The sequence below is a fragment of the Pelobates fuscus genome, chromosome 11 (genome assembly GCF_036172605.1).
Source record: "Pelobates fuscus isolate aPelFus1 chromosome 11, aPelFus1.pri, whole genome shotgun sequence".
Classification (NCBI taxonomy): domain Eukaryota; kingdom Metazoa; phylum Chordata; class Amphibia; order Anura; family Pelobatidae; genus Pelobates; species Pelobates fuscus.
The window spans coordinates 77,549,253-77,571,527 of record NC_086327.1 but is presented as its reverse complement, the minus strand read 5'-3'; the positions used below and the strand labels follow the sequence as shown (position 1 = coordinate 77,571,527).

The window sequence follows — 22,275 nt, the reverse complement described above, 5'->3', positions numbered from 1 at the left end:
TATTTATATCAAAATACACGTAGAACGAAATAATATATATATCTATATACATAAATATATACGTATATATCACTATATATATATACCTATATATAAATAAAAATATTTAAAAAAAAAATATATATATATATACGTATATATACACATATATTAATTCTACACATATATTTATGTAATAATTTTACATAATTAGGTATCCTAATTAATTACAATTAGCGGGACCTGCCTGACCACCCATGCCGAAAGTATAGGGAATTTAATTTGCTAGCACTATATTTAACCCTATAACTTTCCAAGACACCATAAAACCTGTACATGGGGGGTACTGTTTTACTCGGGAGACTTCGCTGAACACAAATATTAGTGTTTCAAAACAGTAAAATGTATTACAACCATGATATCGCCAGTAAAAGTGACGTTTTTTGCATTTTTCACGCACAAACAGCACTTACAGGGACGATATTATTGCTGCAATACTTTTTACTGTTTTGAAACACAAATATTTGTGTTCAGCGAAGTCTCCTGAGTACAACAGTACCCCTCATGTAAAGGTTTTATGGTGTTTTCAAAAATTACAGCGTCAAATATAAGGCTTGTGTTTAATTTTTTTCACATTAAAATTCGCCAGATTGCTTACGTTGCCTTTATGACCCTATGGTAGCCCAAGAATGAAAATTACCCCTATGATGGCATACCATTTGCAATAGTAGACAACCAAAGGTATTGCAAATGGGGTATGTCCAGTCTTTTTTAGTAGCCACTTAGTCACAAACACTGGCCAAAATTGGCGTTTTTTGCATTTTTCACACACAAACAAATACGAACGCTAACTTTGGCCAGTGTTTGTGACCAAATGGCTACTATAAAAGAATGGACATCGCTTATTTGCAATACCTTGGGTCGTCTACTATTGCAAATGGTATGCCATTATGGGTGTAAATTTATTTCCTGGGCTACTATACAGTCTCAAAGGCAACGTAACCAATCTGGCGAATTTCAATTTCAAATGTAACACGCTATATTTGACCCTGTAACTTCCCAAAACACCATAAAAACTGTACATAGGGGGTACTGTTTTACACGTGAGACTTTGCTGAATACAAATATGTGTATTTTATTGCAGTAAAAGCAAACAGTATTATGACATTGACAGTTAAAATGTCATGTAGAACGAAAAAAATCGAAAAAAAATCTTATTTTCTCCCATTTTTTTCATATTAAATTATGTTTCATAGCTAAATATTTGATATTAAATGAAAGCCCTGTTTCCCCTGAATAAAATGATATATAATAAGGGGGGGGTGCATTTAATATGAAAGAGGTGAATTACGGTTGGACAGACATATAGCGCAAATGCCAGGTTTTGTTTACGTTTTGTTTCGTTCACAACTTGTACATTTGGCTGCGGTGTTAAGGGGTTAAACTCTGATTTGAATTTTGCCCAATCAGATAGTAAAATGGATCGAGGAGGTAGATATATTTTACTAAAAGGGAAGCTTAAAGGGACACTATAGTCACCTGAACAACTTCAGCTTAATGAGGTTGTTCAGGTGAGTGCTACAGCTACCCGGAGCCTTTTTCTTTTCTGAGAAAATGCAGTGTTTACATTGGAAGCTTGGAACACCTCTTGTTGCAGTCAATCAGACGGCCACCAGAGGGACTTCCGAGTTCAGAGGCCCTAAAAAGGCCTCACGTCTGACGTATTCACGCATTGTTGAATACTTCAGACGGGCTGTCAGCACACAAAGCACTGTGAACGCGCTTTGTGTGCTGAGGCTGTCAGCTCTGCTGTGGGAGTGGTTAGAGCTGACAGCTGAAGCCCGAAGAGGAGGACCCACAGGGACTCTTTCTGGCCACTATAGTGGTTGAAGGGGGGGGGGAGGAGACCTACTCTCCTCCCCCCCCGGCCCCCACCCCTGGGCGGCGGGTGGGGGCCATGAAGATAATGAGGGGGGGGACCTACTGTCCTCCCCCTCTCCGGCCCCCACCCCTGTGCGGCGGGTGGGGGCCCTAAAAATAACACGCAATTAAAAAAAAAAAACGAGAGCAAAAAAATAATAATCCATCTTCACCCATGGAGGGCTCCGCGCAGACTGAGCTCTGCAGGGCGGGGGAAGGCTTATAAAGCTTTGCCACGCCCTGCAATTAGGCTAAGAACACTCTGATTGGCTGGTTTAAGCCAATCAGAGTGTTCTTTGTCATTTTACACAGCGTGGGAAAATTCCAAAGAACTTTCCCACGCTTGTAAAATGACACAGAGCACTGTGATTGGATGGATTTCAAGCCATCCAATCCCAGTGCTATGTGTCATTTTACACAGCGTGGGAAAGTTCAATTTTCCCACGCTGTGTAAAATGACACAGAGCACTGTGATTGGATGGCTTGAAATCCATCCAATCACAGTGCTCTGTGTCATTTTACAAGCGTGGGAAAGTTCTTTGGAATTTTTTGGGAGCTCGGCGCTGGAACGGAGGTAAGTTTTTAATATAAAAAAGCCTCGAAAATATTTTTTTTTTGCTGCAAGTTCATATAAAAGCAAGAAGGAAGGCTGGGGGACCTGTCTTTCTTGCTTTTATATGTTGGCTATAGAGTCCCTTTAATGACCAAATGATTACACTTGCAAATATATATGTGCCTAACGCTAGCCAAGCATCTTTCTTGAAAACATTTCTAAGGAAACTGGAAGATTTCAAGCAAGGAGTTTTGATACTTGGTGTGGATTATAATATGGTCTTGGACTATGCAGTGGATAGCTCTTCAAGTACGAGAGAAACACAAAAGAGTCAGAGGTCATTAGTCCTAAAAGTTTTGCACTCCCACCAATTGATTGATTGCTGTCGTATTCTTCATCAATATGAAAGGGACTATACTTTTTATTCATCAGCTGCAGATAGTTATTCTAGGATAGATATGTTTTTTGTAAATCATAGGTATCTACATTTGGTAAAGGGAGCAAAAATAGGAAATATTACGTGGTCTGACCACGCCCCCATTTTCCTGGATATCGAACTGCAGGGTGTTGGGAAGGGTAATAACATATGGAGATTAAATGAGTCTCTTCTTGACGACCCAAGGGTCTCTAAGGTCATATCAGAAAAGCTTTCTCAATATTTTCTAGATAATTGTACAGATGATATTAATGAATCATGGATATGGGAAGCGCATAAGAGTGTGATCCGGGGGGTCTTAATTAAATGGGGTGCTAGATGTAAAAAGGAACGAGCCGAAGAAATTCAAAGGCTTGTAAAAAAATTGGATATACTGGAGTCTATGCATAAGCAATCTCCAACTGAAGCTGAGGTCAATATTGACATATGAGGCCCAAAGAGCGGTCCAGCTGACACAAAGTACAATCTACACACATGGGGATAAAAGTGGGAAATTCTTAGCTAAAGCCTTAAAAGTAAAGTTACAAAAAACATATATACCCAAAATGAAAGACACACAAGGGACAATTTGTAATACTACTGAGGAAATAGCAAACACTTTTAGGAATTATTACAAAGACCTTTATGGTCTTTGTAATAGGCGAATATGGAACACATATGGTGGGAGTGCAAAATTATTGGGAGCTATTGGTTACAGGTATTGAGAGTTATTTATAATTTTTTCCAATGCTTGATCAACTATCCCCATCCAAGATTTTGTTGGGTTGGCCAGCTTCCTTCAAGGAGAATAACAAGCAGATATTGTTGAGTTATTTATTGAATGAGGCAAATGCTCTAATCCCATTGTATTGGCGTAAATCTAGTATCCCGACTAAAGAACAATGGATTCTTAGAGTGGAAGCTTGGAGGGAACTTGAAGAAGCACATTGGGCCACTCAGGGGAAGAGAGACCATTATGATAGGACATGGGAACTATGGCGAATGCATTGGGCAGAAACACCATAGTAAGACAACACCATAGCAAGACTACGTTAAGACACTGAAGATAAGCTAGTAGACCACTAATGTTAGAAGTATTGGCAGAACTCCTCTCCTTCTCTTTTTTTGTTGTTTATTTTTTCTTCCCTTTCTCTGTCTTTTTCCCCTTTCTTCTTTGGATTGTTTTAAGCATATGATGATATGGGATTTTGATAATGTTATTTGGCAATGACATAAAGCGATCCCAATATCTGACGCAAAAAAAATAAAAATAATTCTTGGGGGTTCAGCTTACCATATCCTCCCCCACTTGTGTATTAAAGTAAACCATATGAACTGAGTTAATCAAATAAGAAATGCAACAAGGTGTTGTGGCAGGGGGCAGATAACCTTGGTCAAAATGTTTATGCTTCCATTTTAGTGTTGTACCTATTTCATATTCTACCAATGCCCTTTCCTTCCTTCAGATTGTAGCAATTTCAAAGTTATTGAACAGGCATATTTGGAAAAGAACTACTAACCACCACATTTGTAGGAGTCACATGACTGCCTTCTATTTTGACAGAATTCTCTTGGTTGTTTATGGTTTCCCTCAAGACCACACAGTGGCTGCTAACTGAAAATTGTTTACTAGCTCCATACTTTCTCCAATAGGTCCTTTGGATTTTGACATATACATAGAGCTGATACTTTTTCTATGCTGCATTGAAACAAATTTTTCCTAAATATTTAGTCACCAAGGATGACTACATTTCTGGGTTCTACTTCACTCCTATTCTTTTCAATGCTCCCAACCCTGTCTCAGTTATCATCTGATCTTTCTTTAGTAAACTGTGTTTTCGTAAATGTTTCTTGATTACTCCAAGCTTAGATAAAAATAGGTAAAAGATGTTGCCCTTCCCTGGGCAATGTACCTCGTATAAGCTACTATCTGCAAAACTGTTTACCTTTCTTCAGCTTAAACATATTTCACAAGGGCATGATGTAGGTGTTTATGGCACATGCATGTAATTTTCTTTCTATGAGTTACTACCAGCAGTCAGAAACTTCTATATTATCTTACATGGTACAATGGGAGAAAGACATCTCCAAATAGTTTAGCTGCCTTAAAAATGGCAATTCTTTAGGTTAGGTTTTAAAAAACCTAACTTATTAGGTAACTAGTTGCTAACTCCTAATGCGCTGATACATGGTAGCAAAACGCCTTTATAAGATTTATCGATTTATCCAGGGTTGTCCCTTCCCAGGTGCTGGAGTTGTACAGATCTATTGGATCCCTTTTACATATATTTGGTCATGTTTATTGCTCCAAAAGGTATGGATTAACATCCAAGATATTATACAGCTGCTCATGCAGACCCACCCAGCCCTTTCCCCTGAATTTTACTTAGTTGATAAGCTTCCTGCCTCCCTTCAGGGTCTACTTAAACGCATGGTCGTAAATATTCTGGTGGCTGCAAAAACTTATTTTGGAAGCAACCACAAGCCCCAACTATAACCATTTATGTTGGAGACCATATCAGTTATTTATTGGTATGAAAAAAATGACAGTTTTATCACTAAATTCCTACAAACACTTAACACTAACTTGGGGGAGCGGGCATACCCTGCACCTTGATTGATTACCAATATCTGGTCTCTTTGTTCGTTACTAAGTTCCATTGTCAAGTACGAGTATATTCAAAGGCATGTCTTTTTTATGGTGACATAATTTTTTTTTTGTCTGTATTATTTAAAAATTCACAATAGCAATATGTATACATTGTGAAAAAAATTAAGCTTATTGTCAGCTCCTCAAGATGTGTAATGACAGTTTTTTTATGTGGAATGAGAATGAATAATTAAACAAATGAAACATATCTATGCACAATCCAACACTTTTTAATTATAGGTTGGATGTAGATATAGTTGTAACCTAAGTAAATGAAAAAGTAAAGGATCCATTTTCCTCATTATACCATAAGTCCATTTTTTATTTATTTTTTGGTAGTATATTATTTTTTGTGGTGTGACAGACAAACCATTTTTGTGGTAGAACTATTATTAAAGTTCTCCATAGCTTGCTAGATGCATGTTTTTACAATATTTTTTTTTATAACAAAACATAGCACGGATTCCTTATACATCCCATAGAAAGTTTAATTACAACTGGATGTAAACTGAAAAACATATACATGGAATTGTAAAATCCTGAACCACCACATTCAACAAAACTTTTTCTGAGACAAACAGCTTAATAATTAATGAGGCAGTACTTTCTTAAAATACAGTATAGAGGAAAGAAATGCTTTGATGCAGAGCAACACACAAGATACAGAGTTATTGCTAAATCATTCAAAGAAAATAGACATGACCTCCATTTACTTTGCATGCTTGCAGACATGTAGCGTTGCAAGTTTATTTGAAGATCACACAACGTATCTGATTTTTTTAATGATATACCAACAACAGATATCTGGTAATTTAATATTATGGACTTCATGGAAAATCTTGTCTACAAAAATTAGTTTTCTGAAATTTGAGCAATCCTTTATTTAGGAAGCAAAGTGACAATGTTTCAACACAACACTTCTATCTCATATTTGTAAAAGACACCTTTAGTTTGAAATGTCACCTCTAAATTGCCTTGAATTACAGATCATCATCACTTGAGAAGTGCTGTACTATTATTTCCATTTGTGGCTATTAGAATTTGTGGCAAGAGAGTACTTGCAGTTCCTTGTAAATTTTGTGTGTGTGTTCCAACCGCACTTTATTGCTTAGAAACCATTGCCATGAATTATTATAACCCATTCCAGAGAGTGGATTTTTTTAAAGCAGAATATAAAGAGAAACAAATAATACCCAATGAATAGAATAATAGAAATGAAACTACTTGAAGCATTTTAACTGTAGAATAGAAGAAAGAAGAAATCCAAAAGATATAAAATATAACATGTGAAGCCAGAATTGTTATAGTTTTTTTACAGCGCAACTAAGAGACATTTCATTGTTTTAATTATTTTTGCTAAGAGAGAAGAATGATGTCATAGTAATAAAATGGTTGTTTAAACAATCTACAAAACATTTTATCCGTTTTTGTTTATATTTGTAACAGACAACTATGTGAATGAAAGAAAATCACTGAAAGTTATGGTGCACATAAATGTGTTTATTTTTCTGATTAGGTACTCAAAGCATTGAAAAATAAAATACAAATGAGGTTGCCAAAAGGCAAATGCTCTTTTTAAATGACACCATAAAAAATATCGGAATTTAATGCTACAAGCTATCCCATGCTGTTCAGAAATATAGTCTATATACTATTAAAAATGCCAATGACATGTTAAATGTAGTGGATTTGTTTTTCTGAATATAAAGAGAAAAGCTGTTTCAAGACTGACAGTGAGATCATTGATAGCAATAATTAATTGCTAATAATTAATAAGAAAAACAAGTACCTTCTAGCATCTAAGACTGATGGAAGAAGAGTCAATATTAGAGGATTTGAAAAATAACTTTCACAAGGATGGCAAGTAGAACGTCAAAGAAAAAAAATTATGAAAACCAATATTAGATTTAATATTAAGATTTGTAGGACAAATCGCTAATGCTCTGACATACATATATTGATTTAAAACCGATTTCCTCTGAGACACACATATTTGGAAAGGTTGGCGACTGAGGACAGGAAATCAATGAGTTACATGAAAGGCAATACAGCCAGAGAATAACTAAGATACCTGGACATTTTGTGAACTGACCAAAGGCTCGTAGGCCTACTGGTACCCAGTCAATTTTATTTTCCATGTCATAAATCCCTAAAATTTAGTTTGAAACAGAAAAAGAGTTCTACAAGTATTTAAATTCCTTGGTAATTATGCTACCTGTATCAAGAGGAATGCCATCTTTTACTTTTTAGATAGCACCACCTGTACTTCCTGAGTGATATGATGTTTATGAAACACAATATGAATGAGGATGTGCTAGACTTAAATACTTTATTATTCCCATGCTTTTTGAAACTCGAAACATTAGTCAGGCTTTGAAAGTTACGGGTTAAGATGACGAACATTCAAGTTTTTATTTTCTTTGAAGAAGACTACGTTAATGTCACAGTACTTTGTGTAGTAAAGCCCATATTCCCTAAATAGCTGACTACCTCACCACACCTGTTTTCCTTAAATGTTATGAGGTTCTTTTTAAATTGTGTGGTGATTTAAAGGTCATGACTTTTTTTTAACAGTTTCTAGAGTTAATATAAATAATAAATATTCTGCTATATTTTTTATCGAATAAATATGTCATTGTGTCTAAGCTATCTTCTAAAATAAGCTGTTAACATCAGATATAGATATAGATGTGAACATTCATAGGTAAAGTTTGATTTTAATATATATTCTAGACATTAAAAATATTATTATTTTTTTATTGTGGTGGTGTTGAGACACCTAACTATAGTATAAAGTAGAACTGTTCTCTTTGGCCTCTGAACAACCCTTCTTCATTTAATGAATGGGAACAGCATACATATCCAATCGAAAAACCTTTTAACTTTAAATTAACATTATAAAACTGGCTGTCAGGATCCCGCAGGTGGCTGCGAGGGGAGGCTGCAGTCCGCTCGCGGCACTCACCCTCCAGCCGTCCACGGTCCCCTTCCTGGCGTGCGTTCGGCGGGCGGCATCCTCCCAGCCACGGATGCCGCCCGCATCTTCATCTGCGTCCCCCAGCGGCAGCATGCATGACGCTGCACGCTGGGAGATCGCCCATTTTAATAAACGCCAGGGTCAGCCACCTGACCCGGCGTTAAAGGCACAGTGCCTCAATCACAGTGGGAGGTCTAGATATCTCCCACGTGTGATTGTTAATTCTGATTGGAAATTATCCAATCAGAATTAACCTAATGATTTAAATACTTACCTTTCCTGTTCCTCTCTGCCCTGTTGTGGTCTTTGCTTGCTAGTATTGCTACTGAACTTGTGTTTCTGGTTACGTACTCTCTGGCTTGCTTATCTGACTTTGTGACTTTCTCCTACCCTTTGACCTTGGCTTGTTTCTCGTTATTCTGTCTTCTGGTTCCCCTTACTCGGCTTGTCTCCTGACTATTATTTGTGTGCTTAGCCCGGCCACTCTAAGGTCTGGTACTGCACCTTTTCTGTGTGTGTGTTAGCGTGTTTGGTTCCCGGAATCGTGACGCTGGCAAGTTAATGGAAGCACAAGTAAATAAGAAAATTACTGAGCATGAGTACAGGTGATATCAGGTATATGTTTATGGTCAGTTATCCTCCAATAGAGAGAGACAAGATGGCTCTTAAGAGAGATACTTAATAGAGAGAGACTTTGCATAGCTCTGTCAACATCTGGGGTCTGTACATATTTTGAAAAGACTCCAATGGTGACTGTGCTTCTTGCATCGCAGCACACGTGTGCTGCAGGGAAAGGTGTATTTTGCTCACCTGAACCTGTCCCTCACAGCTGCTGCCTTCTTAATCTGGTTAATCCTCTTCAGATCCTAGAGCTACATATGCAAGGCGCCCATGTGAGTGTTGTACAATCATGCAATACGGTCTATGGAGCATCACGCAAAACCATGGGATCCTCCATAGACAATGTCTTTTTCCCTACAGCCGTCACTACAGCAACGGCTGGGAAAATGACCACTTTATGTTAGTATCTTGCTCTATTGTCAAGTTTTGGCAGGCATAGGGAATGTACTATGACAAAGTAGTCCATACTTCACCTTAGTACATGTTTGGACTACGTTGGAATTTCAGTGCAATTGCAACAATGTCAATGTGAGTATTTCATTAAGATTGTGTATTGATTTAATACTCATTTTAGAGGGGAGGGTGACAAAGCCACTTTAAGAAACTTTGTGGATTATTTAGAATACAGATATTTGTGTTATATATTAGAAAAATTCTGCAAATTTGCATTGTAGTGTCCCTTTATTTTGAGACACAGAGAAATTAAAGCTACATATATTGCAGGGGCGGCAGGTACTGATGATAACTTGTTGGTTTTCATGAAGATGTCCCCAAAGGGGATAAGTAGGGAGATATATTATTCACATCAGCAGGGTTTGTTCCATATTGATAAAATAAATGATGGGTGTTCACATTTTCTGCTAATGTAACCTGTCAAAGGAGCTATGTCCATTTACCTCCTGCTACCTTAATAATATGTGCCTTATGTGACCTACATTTATTTGTACCATAATGTTTATTATTATTTTTTTTTTGTTACTTGTAAATCTGCTAGCAATGTTTGTAGCTAATGGCATTTTTAGATAACATACGTGGCTCAAATAAAGTGCATTTGAAATGCCAGTAGGAATGCAAAGAAAACCTATCAATTTGGAGATTGAAAATTTAAGAATTAGCTTATGTTCGTACTGCAGTTTGCTCTTTTATATCCCATAGAAAGAGTCATTTGTGACAAAGGAGACAAAGAAACCAATATTTCTCTTTTTTTTTTTACCTGTCTCAATGGAAATGTTAAGCACAAGAAAACATTTCAGTCTAATGCAGACCAGTCCTAATTTTCTTTCAATTTACCCCAGACAGACACAATGAAAATATTTTGAAACTGTATATTGCCAATATGGAGAAAAATGTAGCAATTTGTTTTCCAGAACATGCAGTGAAACAAAATATTGAAGCTTTTTTTCATCCAAAGATGCAGGAGACAAATAAATCTTGTATTACTGAAATTGATTTTATAATTTCACCAAGGCAATCTGGTGAGAGGAAAAGCAAGGCAGCATCTTCTAAACTGCGAAGATTATTTTCCAATGAAGCTGAGTTAAAAATATTGCTCTTTATGTCTGCGTAGGATAGATCCTTATTTCTGCAAACTAAAGAGTCTAGAAAGTATATCTACTTTTTTCAATTATATGTTATTTAATTTATCTAACATAGTGTTTTCAAAATGACATACATCAAATACATAATTCAGAAACACGGGTTAGGATTCTATGAGATATTCAGTTTTTCGATGTGCTTTGTACTTATATATTTTATTAAGGACAGTTGGCTAAAAGGGCTTAAGAAAGACAACAATGAACAAAAATCCCAAGTCAGTATTATAAAACTCAGACTTCTCGAGAAACATATAATATAGAGATGATGTCACATGGCTACATAAATCTAAAACACTTTTGGTGAATTATTGTAAATTGCAAATAAGTGAATTTTTTTTTATGTATCATGTCTTCTATCACTTTGTTTAAGGATATATTAAGAATAAATGATAAAAAATACACATAGACAGAGGGTTATTGTAACATTGAATTAATCAATTCAATCTTTCCTATTTGCTTTGGTTCATTTGAAAATAAATGGTTTACCCAACCCAATTCAAATATCTGATTATTGCTAGAGGCAAGATTAAAACATGCTTTGGTACTCATATTTAAACATAGTAAATTTTTAATCATTTCAGTGGCAAAGAAAATGTTAATCAGAGCCCTCTGTACCCCTCTCGTTTTGCCTCCAGCTCAGTAAATCTACATAGTGATATTAGAACGTTATTATCATCCACACATGTTTTATTCAGATGACTACAGAGATTCACGGAGACTCAGTGTTTGCAGCATTTCCCTTGTTGACATAAAAAGGGCGTTGTTGAGTCTGAAAAAAAATAAAACACAATATCTACGTTGAAAAGACAGAAAACATGTTCATATTTGTACTAAAACTAAATTCCAACATACTAATGGGCTACTTAATTGGGTTAGACTGTAAAATTGTGAGCAAACATTATCATATCAGCTTGATATTAGATAACACCTTACAAATAGTCTTATATAAATAACATATTGTGATTGTTATCTTTGGAATTTTAAAATATTCCTAACATATTCTAACACTTTTTCCAGAATTAAATCACTTATTTACTTGATATGGCTTACTGTTCTTTTTTTCCTTTAGTACTTCCTAGCACCCAAATCCCACTCCCTCACTATAGGATGTCACATGAGGTAGTGTCACCTTCCTCATTTTATGTCCAAACTATTTGCGTGGCATGTATGATAAATCCATGCAGAATTGTTCCATGTACAACCAAATCAACACATATTCCCTGTGAAAAATTCACTATAAGAGTTACAAAAATACTTCACATTTGGTAGTTACATATGTATAGATTTGTTTTGCCTGTGCTAGTGAACAGAATTCAATGAGGTCTTCATCCAAGTAATCATGTAAATGTCAAACAAACTCACCAGTAGGCTCTGCTTGGAGGATTTCCATGTTTGGGGCAAAGGCTTAGTAGGTTGGTGCCTTGACATCATTGGATACACTACATGAAAAAGAAAAGTAATGTTAGAGTAATGAAAAATAGCCTAATGAGCATCCAGGGTGAGTCAAAAGTTGAGGAGCAAGCATAATGCATATCTCAGCTCCCACCAATGGGATCATCACGGCATGATTCAAGATGTCTTACATAGCCCTTTGGTAATTCTTACAAAAATAAGTGAGTCTGTGCACTTAATATATTACCACACTTACTTGATTGAATAAATAAATAAGCTTTCTACAAAATTAATACTTGTAACTACGTCTTGGCTGAATTTGTAGTTAGCTTGTCTACCTGACTAATTTATACATTCACATTTCACTCATAAGACAGTAAGAATAAGTATATCCATGTAATTTTTGTCCCCAGATATACAGAATGACAGAAATAATAAGTTGTTGAAGAACACAATTTACACATTTTAGATGGTAGCTAAATCAGTTTAATTAGCTCTTAAATAAATAAACTAATAGTGGATCACTACATACACTGGCAGCCTTCATAGCTCAGTTAAAGTGTTTCACACTAATTCAGCTATGTTTTACAATTTTGCTTTGCAGTTTAATAAATATTATTGAACTGTATACTTTGTACCCACAAATTCTATAAAATTGCTCAATAATAATGTTCTCCTATATTTTCTGCTTGGTGTGCTTTCATTTAGATTAGAAAATGTTCTTATCAAACTTTCTTCACTTCTAGCAATTTCAAACACGTGCAATCATCCACGCATTCCTAATGAATCTAAGACAATGCAAGACAATCAGAAATAGAAGCTGTTCTTATAAATAGATAGACATCACTAAAGAGCCTAAAGCGCCAACATTGATCTCAAAATAATATTTCATATCCAGTGCGTGTCTACCATTATAGTGTTAAAAAGGCTTCCAATTATGGAGAAAAAAATTTGGACAGCTTAAAAAAAGCAATGGCCATTCATCCAATGATACAGTTCCTGAAAAGTGTACAAACTCAACCAGGTACAAATTTAAAAAAAATACACCAATACTTACATACGCTCAACTAGATATGCATTCCCAAATGCATTCATACTGCCAGTCATGCATAGAAATATACAACCAGACACAAACACATACAAAAATACACTCCCAAAGAAACATAAATTAAAATGTTAATTGTATATGGGTTTTAGCCACCCTCCTGTTTTCCTTCCTTTTGTTCCAGATGGGAAAGTGCTAGTGCAGGGTCCTCCTCTTGCACACCAGTAGTTATCTTCTGCATATTAGTGAAAGGACAGCACATCCTCCCAGGGCTGTCTCAGAGCTCAAAGAGAATAGACAGTGCTCTTGGGTAAGGGACCCACTTCAAGGTATAACATTAATTTCAAAGTTCTCCTTACAGGAATACTGCATGTACCCCCTGATGGTGGATCTGACAGTCAAGTTTGTGACAAGACATGGACTAATCCAACACAAAGAGAACAACACAATGATCTGTGATGCTGACAGGGCTGAAAAATGGCATGGTGTCCCTAAGATTAAGCAGAAGGACTCACAGAATGTTCCTTGACCCAGTGTATAGGTGGAGAAAAATAATATACAAGTAGTACCCCTATGAACAGTCTACACCAGTGATGGCAAACCTTTTTTGAGCCTGAGTGCCTAAACCGCAATACATGCCAACTTTTTTTCCCTCAAAGTGCCAACATGGCAATTAAACCTGAATACTGAGGTTTACGTTTAGAAAAAACTACTCGTACAGTTAACAACTTTCTTTCACAACAGAGAGTTCAATTATACAAATTTTAAATAATGATATAAATAAAGCTTATATTTATTTGTATCTCCAACAAATGCAATACATACACACAGACTGCTAAACACATTCACACACCAACTGCTTAATACATACACACACCGACACACAGACAGACTGCTAAATACACACACAGTCCGCTAAACACACACACACAAACACGCACACAGTCCGCTGAATACATGCACACTGCTGAATACACACACTGCTGAATACACACACACACACACACTGCTGAGTACACAGTCTGCTGAGTACACACACACACTGCTGAGTACACAGTCTGCTGAATACACGCACGCAGTTTGCTGAGTACGCACGTAGTCTGCTGAGTACGCACGCAGTCTGCTGAATACACACGCAGTCTGCTGAATAAATAAAGACTACTGAACACACACACACATATACTGCATTGAGGGGTACAGTGTATGTGTTTGTGTGTAGTGCTGTGTGTGTGTGTGAGGGGTGCTGTGTGTGGGGGGGATAGTGGTGCTGTTTGTGGGGAGTTGGGGTGCTGTGTGTGGGGGGTAGGGTGCTGTGTGTGTTTGGGGGAAGGGGTGCTGTGTGTGTGGGGAGGGTGGGTATGCAGCACAGGAGGACAGGTCCTGCAGCTCTCCTGTCCTCCTGCGCGATGCTGTGTGGAACGTTGCCCTGATAACGCACGGCAACACTCCACACAGCTCGAGGGAGGACAGGAGAGCTGCTTCCTTGATCCCTCCCCCCTGCTTCCGGTCCTCCAGACACGGAAGCAGAGTAGGCACCTGCCGTTTCGGGCAGGCAGGTGCCTACTCTTCATTGATGGCAAACCTATGGCCGCGTGCCCACAGAGAGGGCCCGGCGTGCCACCTGTGGCACACGTGCCATAGGTTCGCCATCATTGGTCTACACATTCCTGCACCCCCTGTTAAAGGGGCTGGAGTATAATAGAATTACATGGCATCGGATCCCTGAACCCCATATACCAATAATAAAATAATTCAACATTTACACAATATATTTGCAGTTGTGCAAAATGTGTGCTTACAATAGGATAAAATGTATGCTGGAATGCTTTGCACTTAGACGGTGGACCATGAGTCACGCTAATAAATATAATGGAGGTTTCTTTCTGACTTTCAGGGGTCATGTCATGGGGAAAAAATCATTACGTTTTATGTAGTTTTTTTCTTTTATCAGACATGGCATTTCTTCATGCAACTAGTAAATTCACCCAAAAATTACAACTGAGTTTAGTACTATTAATTGTGTATAGAAAACACAAACCATTCATGTTAAAGGGGTTCTCTTGTTGACCGGTGGACTCTGTGGATGTCACAGTGGAGGAATACTGGAATGATGCAGCTGGACTGGTGCCTATTAGGGAAACAAAATTATATTCAGATACTCATATTGTGTTGATCAGTTTTTTTTAATTAATTTGAAACATGCAAAGAATAGTAATGAAGAAAGTTGCTTTAAATCATTCCGATTTAAAGTCAAAGGCAAGCAGCCCAGAAAACCAAGTAGGTGAATCATGAAGAATAAGTCTAAAAGTAGTTTCAAGTTACAGTCTTCTCACCTTACTACTCAGTGACTACAATCTCACCTGAACCTCTGTGTAGGGTAATGCATAGACTGTAATGCATTCTCCTGTGATAACTAATTAAATAAATGTTACAAGTGACAATTTCTCCATTTAGTTTAGTTATTTATGTATGAAGTATGGAAACATTTCACTGTAATGAATGCTCTTGAGTTTCTTTGAGTGGGAATTGTGCAGCATTTGAGATATTAACCATAACATTGTTCGAATGCCCATTTCAATGCTATAAAAGTGAAATATATCGTTGTGTCTATTCAATGATGCATGTTTGCTACATCTGTAAGCTTCAATATAGTTGAAAATATCTGGCCATTATAATTGCCGAGATGTTTTATTTTCACAAGAAATAAATCATTTGAAGTAGCTGCGAGGTGTAGAGCAAAGGAGAAACCCATCAAGTGTCCTTCATGAGTTAAGGTAGAGATTAAAAGGTTGAAACATAAAACACCAGGATTTTCATGGTTGGAAAAAAAGAACCCAGTAGATTTTCTTAATTCCTTGATTTGTGAACACCAATCAGTGATTTTATTTTGCACTAAATCCTCTGTACTGCAGATGGAATACCTTTCTGAGAAAAGTTCGAGGATGAGTAGCTGGGGGTTTCTTCTTGAGCCTGAAGGGGAGTTCCGTCCCACATCCTGAAATTTCCTATAAGAAGAGGTAGGTGCTGCCTTTTCAGAATTAATCTATATACTCTATGACCACTTATTCACTAGTGAAATGGACTGAAGAATGTATCATACTATTGAAACACTTAAAAAAAAATAATCTTACTAATATTTATGGCATATATGTTTGGTTATGATATTTTGTGTAAACTGAAATGCATTTAGCATTATGATATCAACAACGTAAATAACTCATGAGTATAGACATGCAGCACATTTAGAGGTTTTTGAGGTACTGAGGTCGTAGTGAGTTCAGGGAGTAACAGAAAAAAAAGTGCTTTTCTCTGTGAGATGACACTATCCTCTTTCAAATGTCGCAATATAAAGAATATAAAGAAAATACATTTTAATTTGGTAGCAAGAGTTTTAATCCAAGGTTTAAAAAATATTAGGTTAAAAACAATACATTACCTAACACAAGTACTTACTAACCCATAATCGTCATTATTAACAGACCCACAGCTACTTTGCTACATTTTCCACACTGGAATGCATGTCACAAAACTATTTTATGTGATATGTATTCTTACATACATGCATTTTCTTTGCTCACTTCAGACACAGATCAGACTCATTGCTATGCTCTTAATGTAGAGGACATACTGCACCTCTGAGCAAAGTGTCAACAGAGCCATGAATGATGGATTTACATCGTTACATAGTTACTGTTTTTGCTGTTGATCCAAAAGAAGACAAAAAAACAGTTGGAAGTGCTTATGGGGGTCAACTAGAGTCTTTCATAATTATATAGATTCATTCTAGGCTTTAAAATTAATGTGTTCGAAAAGCCAGTATAATATACAGTAGCACAAGCTGTGTTAGATGATAAACAAGCATGTTCACTAAATGATTAAAGTTTAAAGATTTAAAGGTAAACTTTAAGAAAATGGACTGAGTAGGCGGAGCCACATATGATCTATATTGTAAGAGCCAAAATAGTTTTGGTCAAATATAAAGTTAGACGAGGTTTTAAACAACATCAAAAAATATAGTAACCAGTAACAGGCAACTTAAGGTCCAGCATTAAAAGAGGAAGTAAACCAATTAATTTATATTCGCTAACTAGTAGGTTAAAGCCTTTTTTTTATAGTTTCCAACATTGCATGTAAATATTCATTAAAATACATTTATAGAAGCCAGTAAGTGATAATACATATGAAATATAAAAATGTAGGAATTCAAAACATAAAACATAGTGCAGTAGTTTATTTTTTAGTCCAAAATTATTTATTTAGTAATTGCATACCCATGATAATCTGACTTAATGGGATATGTCGTATATTATGAGATGACAGATTTAAAAATGGCATCTTATCAATTGAGTGACTGAGGAATGTAATTGTAGCAAACCATGAGAAGATAAGTAGGCAAGACAGTGGAACCAAAAAAAAAAAAAAAAAAAAAAATACAGTATACACATCATAACACTCCTGTAAGGAAAGACAAAGTTCTTCCAGTAGTGTAATACTTCCAACTGTCATGATACACTCAGCAACAGCTGAAGGGTTGATGTATTTTCCATAAAATAGGGGGCAGGGCTTCAGCTACATTTAGAAGTGAATTGTTAAAGGCTTTTTCCATTTAAATCGGGAAAGCTGAGTGAGATGAAAGAGGACATTCGTTGGATTGGTATGAAAAGTAGCCACTGTTATGTGGCTAGTTAAAACAATGATTTCTGATGAGTGGGGTTTAATCGGTGGACAAAGCCAGTACATGTGAGCTGGAGAACCAGTGTTTTTGTGACACATCCAACTGCTTCGAGAAGAATCAGAAAATATTTTGCTAAATTCTCAAAGTGTAATGCACTGGGGAGAAAAAGTTTGTAGTTAAATTCCAACACTGATGTACTTCTAAAGGAAGAATGCATACACCATTCATTTTCAGACTTAGTTTGACTGTTTTGAAGTAAAATGGCATTTGGTATTTGTGCATATTATTTTATTCTGCATTACTCATAACCTTGCAAAGACACTTAGTGTCCAAACTCGGAAGATTGCTGGTTAGACCTTATAAGAGAGGTTAAAGCCTAATTTGAAAATAACTGTAGAAGTGATAGTTCTAATGAGTTATTTTTTTTAAGAGAAATTGGTCCTGTTTAACAGTAATATTATCTATGAGTAAATTGTATTCCCCAATTTTTGCTTGTTTGTTCTGCATTATTTTTAATAGACACAAATAACGAAAGCATTTTAACTATACTTAGATGCGGTTGGAATTTGCTTAAAAAGAAGGACATCCCATCCCATCAATGGCCTTATAAGTGGCAATAATATTTGAGGGGTGATCTGACTGTGACAATCAAAATAAGAAGGGCTATTAGTATATGATGTGTTTAGAAAGTAAAAAAACAAATACAATGTATATCTTGTCATATCTTTTTTATTGAACTAACAAAATTTTGTAGTGACAAGCTTTCGGGAGAACCTCCCTTTCTCAAGTCTAAAGCACTTGATAAATTTTTCATGATAAATTTTTGTCAGTCCAATAAAAAAAGGTATTACAAGATACAAATAGTATATGTTTTTTTACATCTATATCATTGTACTAATACAGCTACAATCTCTACTTGAACACCTGTTTAGAAATGAATAGCAACAATGTATCCTTTTGAAGCCATGGGAATTGTTGCCACACCAGTCTTTTTGCAATGCCACGGTTGTGGTTTGTGCACTCATTGCAATATTCTCTTCCTGTTCTCAATTGTTCTGTATTTTTTACAAATGGTTAAAGCTAAGGCAAGTTGTGTCAAACACCTTGTAAATTGTTCTGCCCACCAACTCAACACCAAGCTGCTACATTGGGCCTTTCCTCCTATGCTTTTACCTGCTCGCATGTATCTGCTTACAGGTGCCATCGAACACAGTATTCCATAAAGTCTTACAGAGTGTATCTAACTGTTTTGCAGCAGTTTATCACTGCTTATTGATTTTACTATCCATGCCAATCTCGCATCTCTGTTCTCTTATCATTTTGTTGGTGTATTTTGTGAATTCTGTATCAAATCTGAGCACCAGAATGTATTTTGAGATTTCACAGCAAAAGAGGTGAATACAACCAACAAATGTCTTAATGTTTTCTCAATGTAACATTTGTGTCACAGTAAAAAATAGTGTTGCTCCTTTAAAGTGTTAGAAAATGTATGTTACTTAAATGGTTAATATCCCTAATAAATAAATTACATTTCCAGCCTGTAACATTAAAAAGTGTGCTAACATCCAAATAGGTGAATACAGCTGAACAAAGTAGTCTGTCATAATAGGTGAATTTACATCCAGAGCTGACAATTTTTCCCAAGCTGGATTTTTCACCAAACATTGGTGGTGCACAGTAATGTACCCTCAGCTTTTGCTAATAAACTCACACGGACTAAAATTGGCAAACTATTAATATGGTAGATTAAGGCATCGCTTTTACTTTATTTTCACTTAAAGCTGTATTTTGTGCGAAACTCAAAGTATGCTTCCCATAGTATATGTCCCATAAAAAACAAGGACTTCTTTAAAAATGCACATATTTTAACAAAATGTTTATGAAAATAATGCATGCTTTTAAGCGGTACACATCTATCTGTAGCATTTCAGGGTGATTGGTTCTCTCAATACAGAAATGCCATAAAGCATGGAGAATAATTCAGAGTATTTATAAAGTAGGATTTGAGGGCTGATTTTGAAAAATGAAACTATTATCAAATGATTAAATAGCATGTCTCGAAATTTAGAAATTTGCACTGTTGCTTTTTTTTTTTTTAATGACTCACATTGCTATAAATAAAGACACCAGAAACAACAATTGAAGCCAAATGATTTAACTAGGAAATATACATTATTTTTTTTTTACTAGTTTTAGGTATGTAATGGTAATGGAGTATAATTTTAATTATGAATATCCAGCCTAGTGGCACTAACTTTACTGACTTCCAAAGGATGAAACATAGAAACATTCGGCCCATCTAATCTGCCCAATATTTCAAAATTCTTTTAATTAGTCCCTGACCTTATCTTATAGTTAGGATAGCCTTATGCCTATCCCACGCATGCTTAAACTCTTTTACCGTGTTAACATCTACCACTTCAGCTGGAAGGCTATTCCATGCATCCACTACCCTCTCAGTCAAGTAATACTTCCTGATATTATTTTTAAACCTTTGCCCCTCTAATTTAATGTCCTCTTGTTGTGGTAGTTTTTCTTCTTTTAAATATAGTCTCCTCCTTTACTGTGTTGATTCCCTTTATGTATTTAAATGTTTCTATCATATCCCCCCGGTCTCGTCTTTCCTCCAAGCTATACATTTTAAGTTCCTTTAACCTTTCCTTGTAAGTTTGATCCTGCAATCCATGAACCAGTTTAGTAGCCCTTCTCTGAACGCTCCCTAAAGTATCAATATCCTTCTGGAGATACGGTCTCCAGTACTGTGTACAATACTCCAAGTGAGGTCTCAACAGTGTTCTGTACAATGGCGTGAGCACTTCCCTCTTTCTACTGCTAATACCTCTCCCTATACAACCAAGCATTCTGATAGCATTTCCTGCTGCTCTATTACATTGTCTGCCTACCTTTAAGTCATCAGAAATAATCACCCCTAAAACCCTTTCCTCACATGTTGAGGTTAGGACTCTATCAAATATTCTGTACTCTGCCCTTGGGTTTTTACGTCCAAGATGCATAATCTTGCACTTATCCACATTAAATGTCAGTTGCCACAACACTGACCATTTCTCTAGTTTACCTAAATCATTTGCCATTTGGCTTATTCCTCCTGGAACATCAACCCTGTTACATATCTTAGTATCATCAGCAAAAAGACATACCTTACCATCAATACCTTCTGCAATATCAATAATAAAAATATTAAAGAGAATGGGTCCAAGTACAGATCGCGAATAATGAAATGCCAAGTTAATCTTCTGTCAAGAAATTATTACTTAACTTTAAAGTCAGGTACTAAAGATAATACAGTCAGAGAAGGACCATTGAAGTGTATGTTCTATAATTTCAATTAATTACTCATGTTGCACTTAACCAATTCTACAATCATATATGTTCAAATTTATTAAAAATATATATACAGAATTGTGTGTGATATCTTCTACCCCAAAACCTAGTATGAGGTTGATATTTTTGTGTATGGATATTATTTCACTCTTACTACTGAGATAGTTAAAGATCCATACCTTTTGTTCCATAGATGCTGTTCAAACCTGAAGCAACATTTTCAGTTAAACGTGCGGGAGAAGATGTCTGAAAAGACTGACGACCACCTAATAGAGACAAAATTATTATTTTTTTTTACAGTATTTAACATTATTGTAGTCAAGTTTAAGATATACTGCTAGCAATGTATAATTTTCAAAACTTATTTTGTGTAGTGTTATGAAAAGAGCAAGATAATATTCTTTAAAAACTACCACATCAAGAGGACCTAATCTTAAATTAGACATAATCTTAAATTAAATAATTTTAGTATTTCTTTCCTGAGAGGGTAGTCGATGCATGGAATATCCTTCCAGCTGAAGTGGTAGCGGTTAACACAGTGAGGGAGTTTAAGCATGCATGGGATAGGCATAAGGCTATCCTAGCTATAAGATAAGGCCAGGGACTAATGAAAGTATTTTTAAAAATTGGGCCGACTATATGGGCCGAATGGTTCTTACCTGCTGTCACATTCTATGTTTCTATTTTCTCAGATCTCTTATTTCTCTATAATATTCTGTGTATACTAAGTACAATGAGTATGAAAATGGAGCGTGCAACCCAGAGGGTGTTACAGAGCCTCTACTCTCTTAGTCTTCTCCACATTTACCATTATATTAGTGAAGATATGTGCGAAATCACTGATAGGCATATGTTTGTTTTTATAAAGTCTAAGATGGTTATTCACCAAAGTGAAAATCCAAGGTGAATTCAAAGTCAATTTCAAATCTGAGGCCAGACTAGCTAAAATGAAAGCATAGACTATTTTAACTTTACGTTTAAAACTCATTTTGAATTCTCACTTTAATAAATAACGCTGTATGTGAGCATTTTTAGAGGCACACATTTTTCTTAACATTGTGTCAATGTATGCCATCTCATGGCTTCATTAGCAATTTAAACCAAAATCATC

General features: G+C 36.0%; 1 protein-coding gene across 2 annotated transcripts in view; it reads right to left on the bottom strand.

Annotated features, from left to right (window-relative positions):
* Positions 1 to 10,424: 10,424 nt before the first annotated feature.
* TRIM29 (tripartite motif containing 29) overlaps positions 10,425 to 22,275 on the bottom strand; it is a 53,882-nt gene continuing 42,031 nt past the window's right edge. Inside the window, exons 6-10 of one of the 2 annotated variants that reach the window (XM_063436846.1) lie at positions 21,344 to 21,430; positions 16,069 to 16,152; positions 15,186 to 15,275; positions 12,073 to 12,149; positions 10,425 to 11,479 (exon numbers count right to left, since the gene is read on the bottom strand). In XM_063436846.1, coding sequence (XP_063292916.1) covers positions 11,420 to 11,479; positions 12,073 to 12,149; positions 15,186 to 15,275; positions 16,069 to 16,152; positions 21,344 to 21,430 — 398 coding nt within the window. In that variant the 3' untranslated portion in view covers positions 10,425 to 11,419. The remainder of the gene's footprint in view (positions 11,480 to 12,072; positions 12,150 to 15,185; positions 15,276 to 16,068; positions 16,153 to 21,343; positions 21,431 to 22,275) is intronic. The other variant, XM_063436847.1, reaches the window with a different exon arrangement.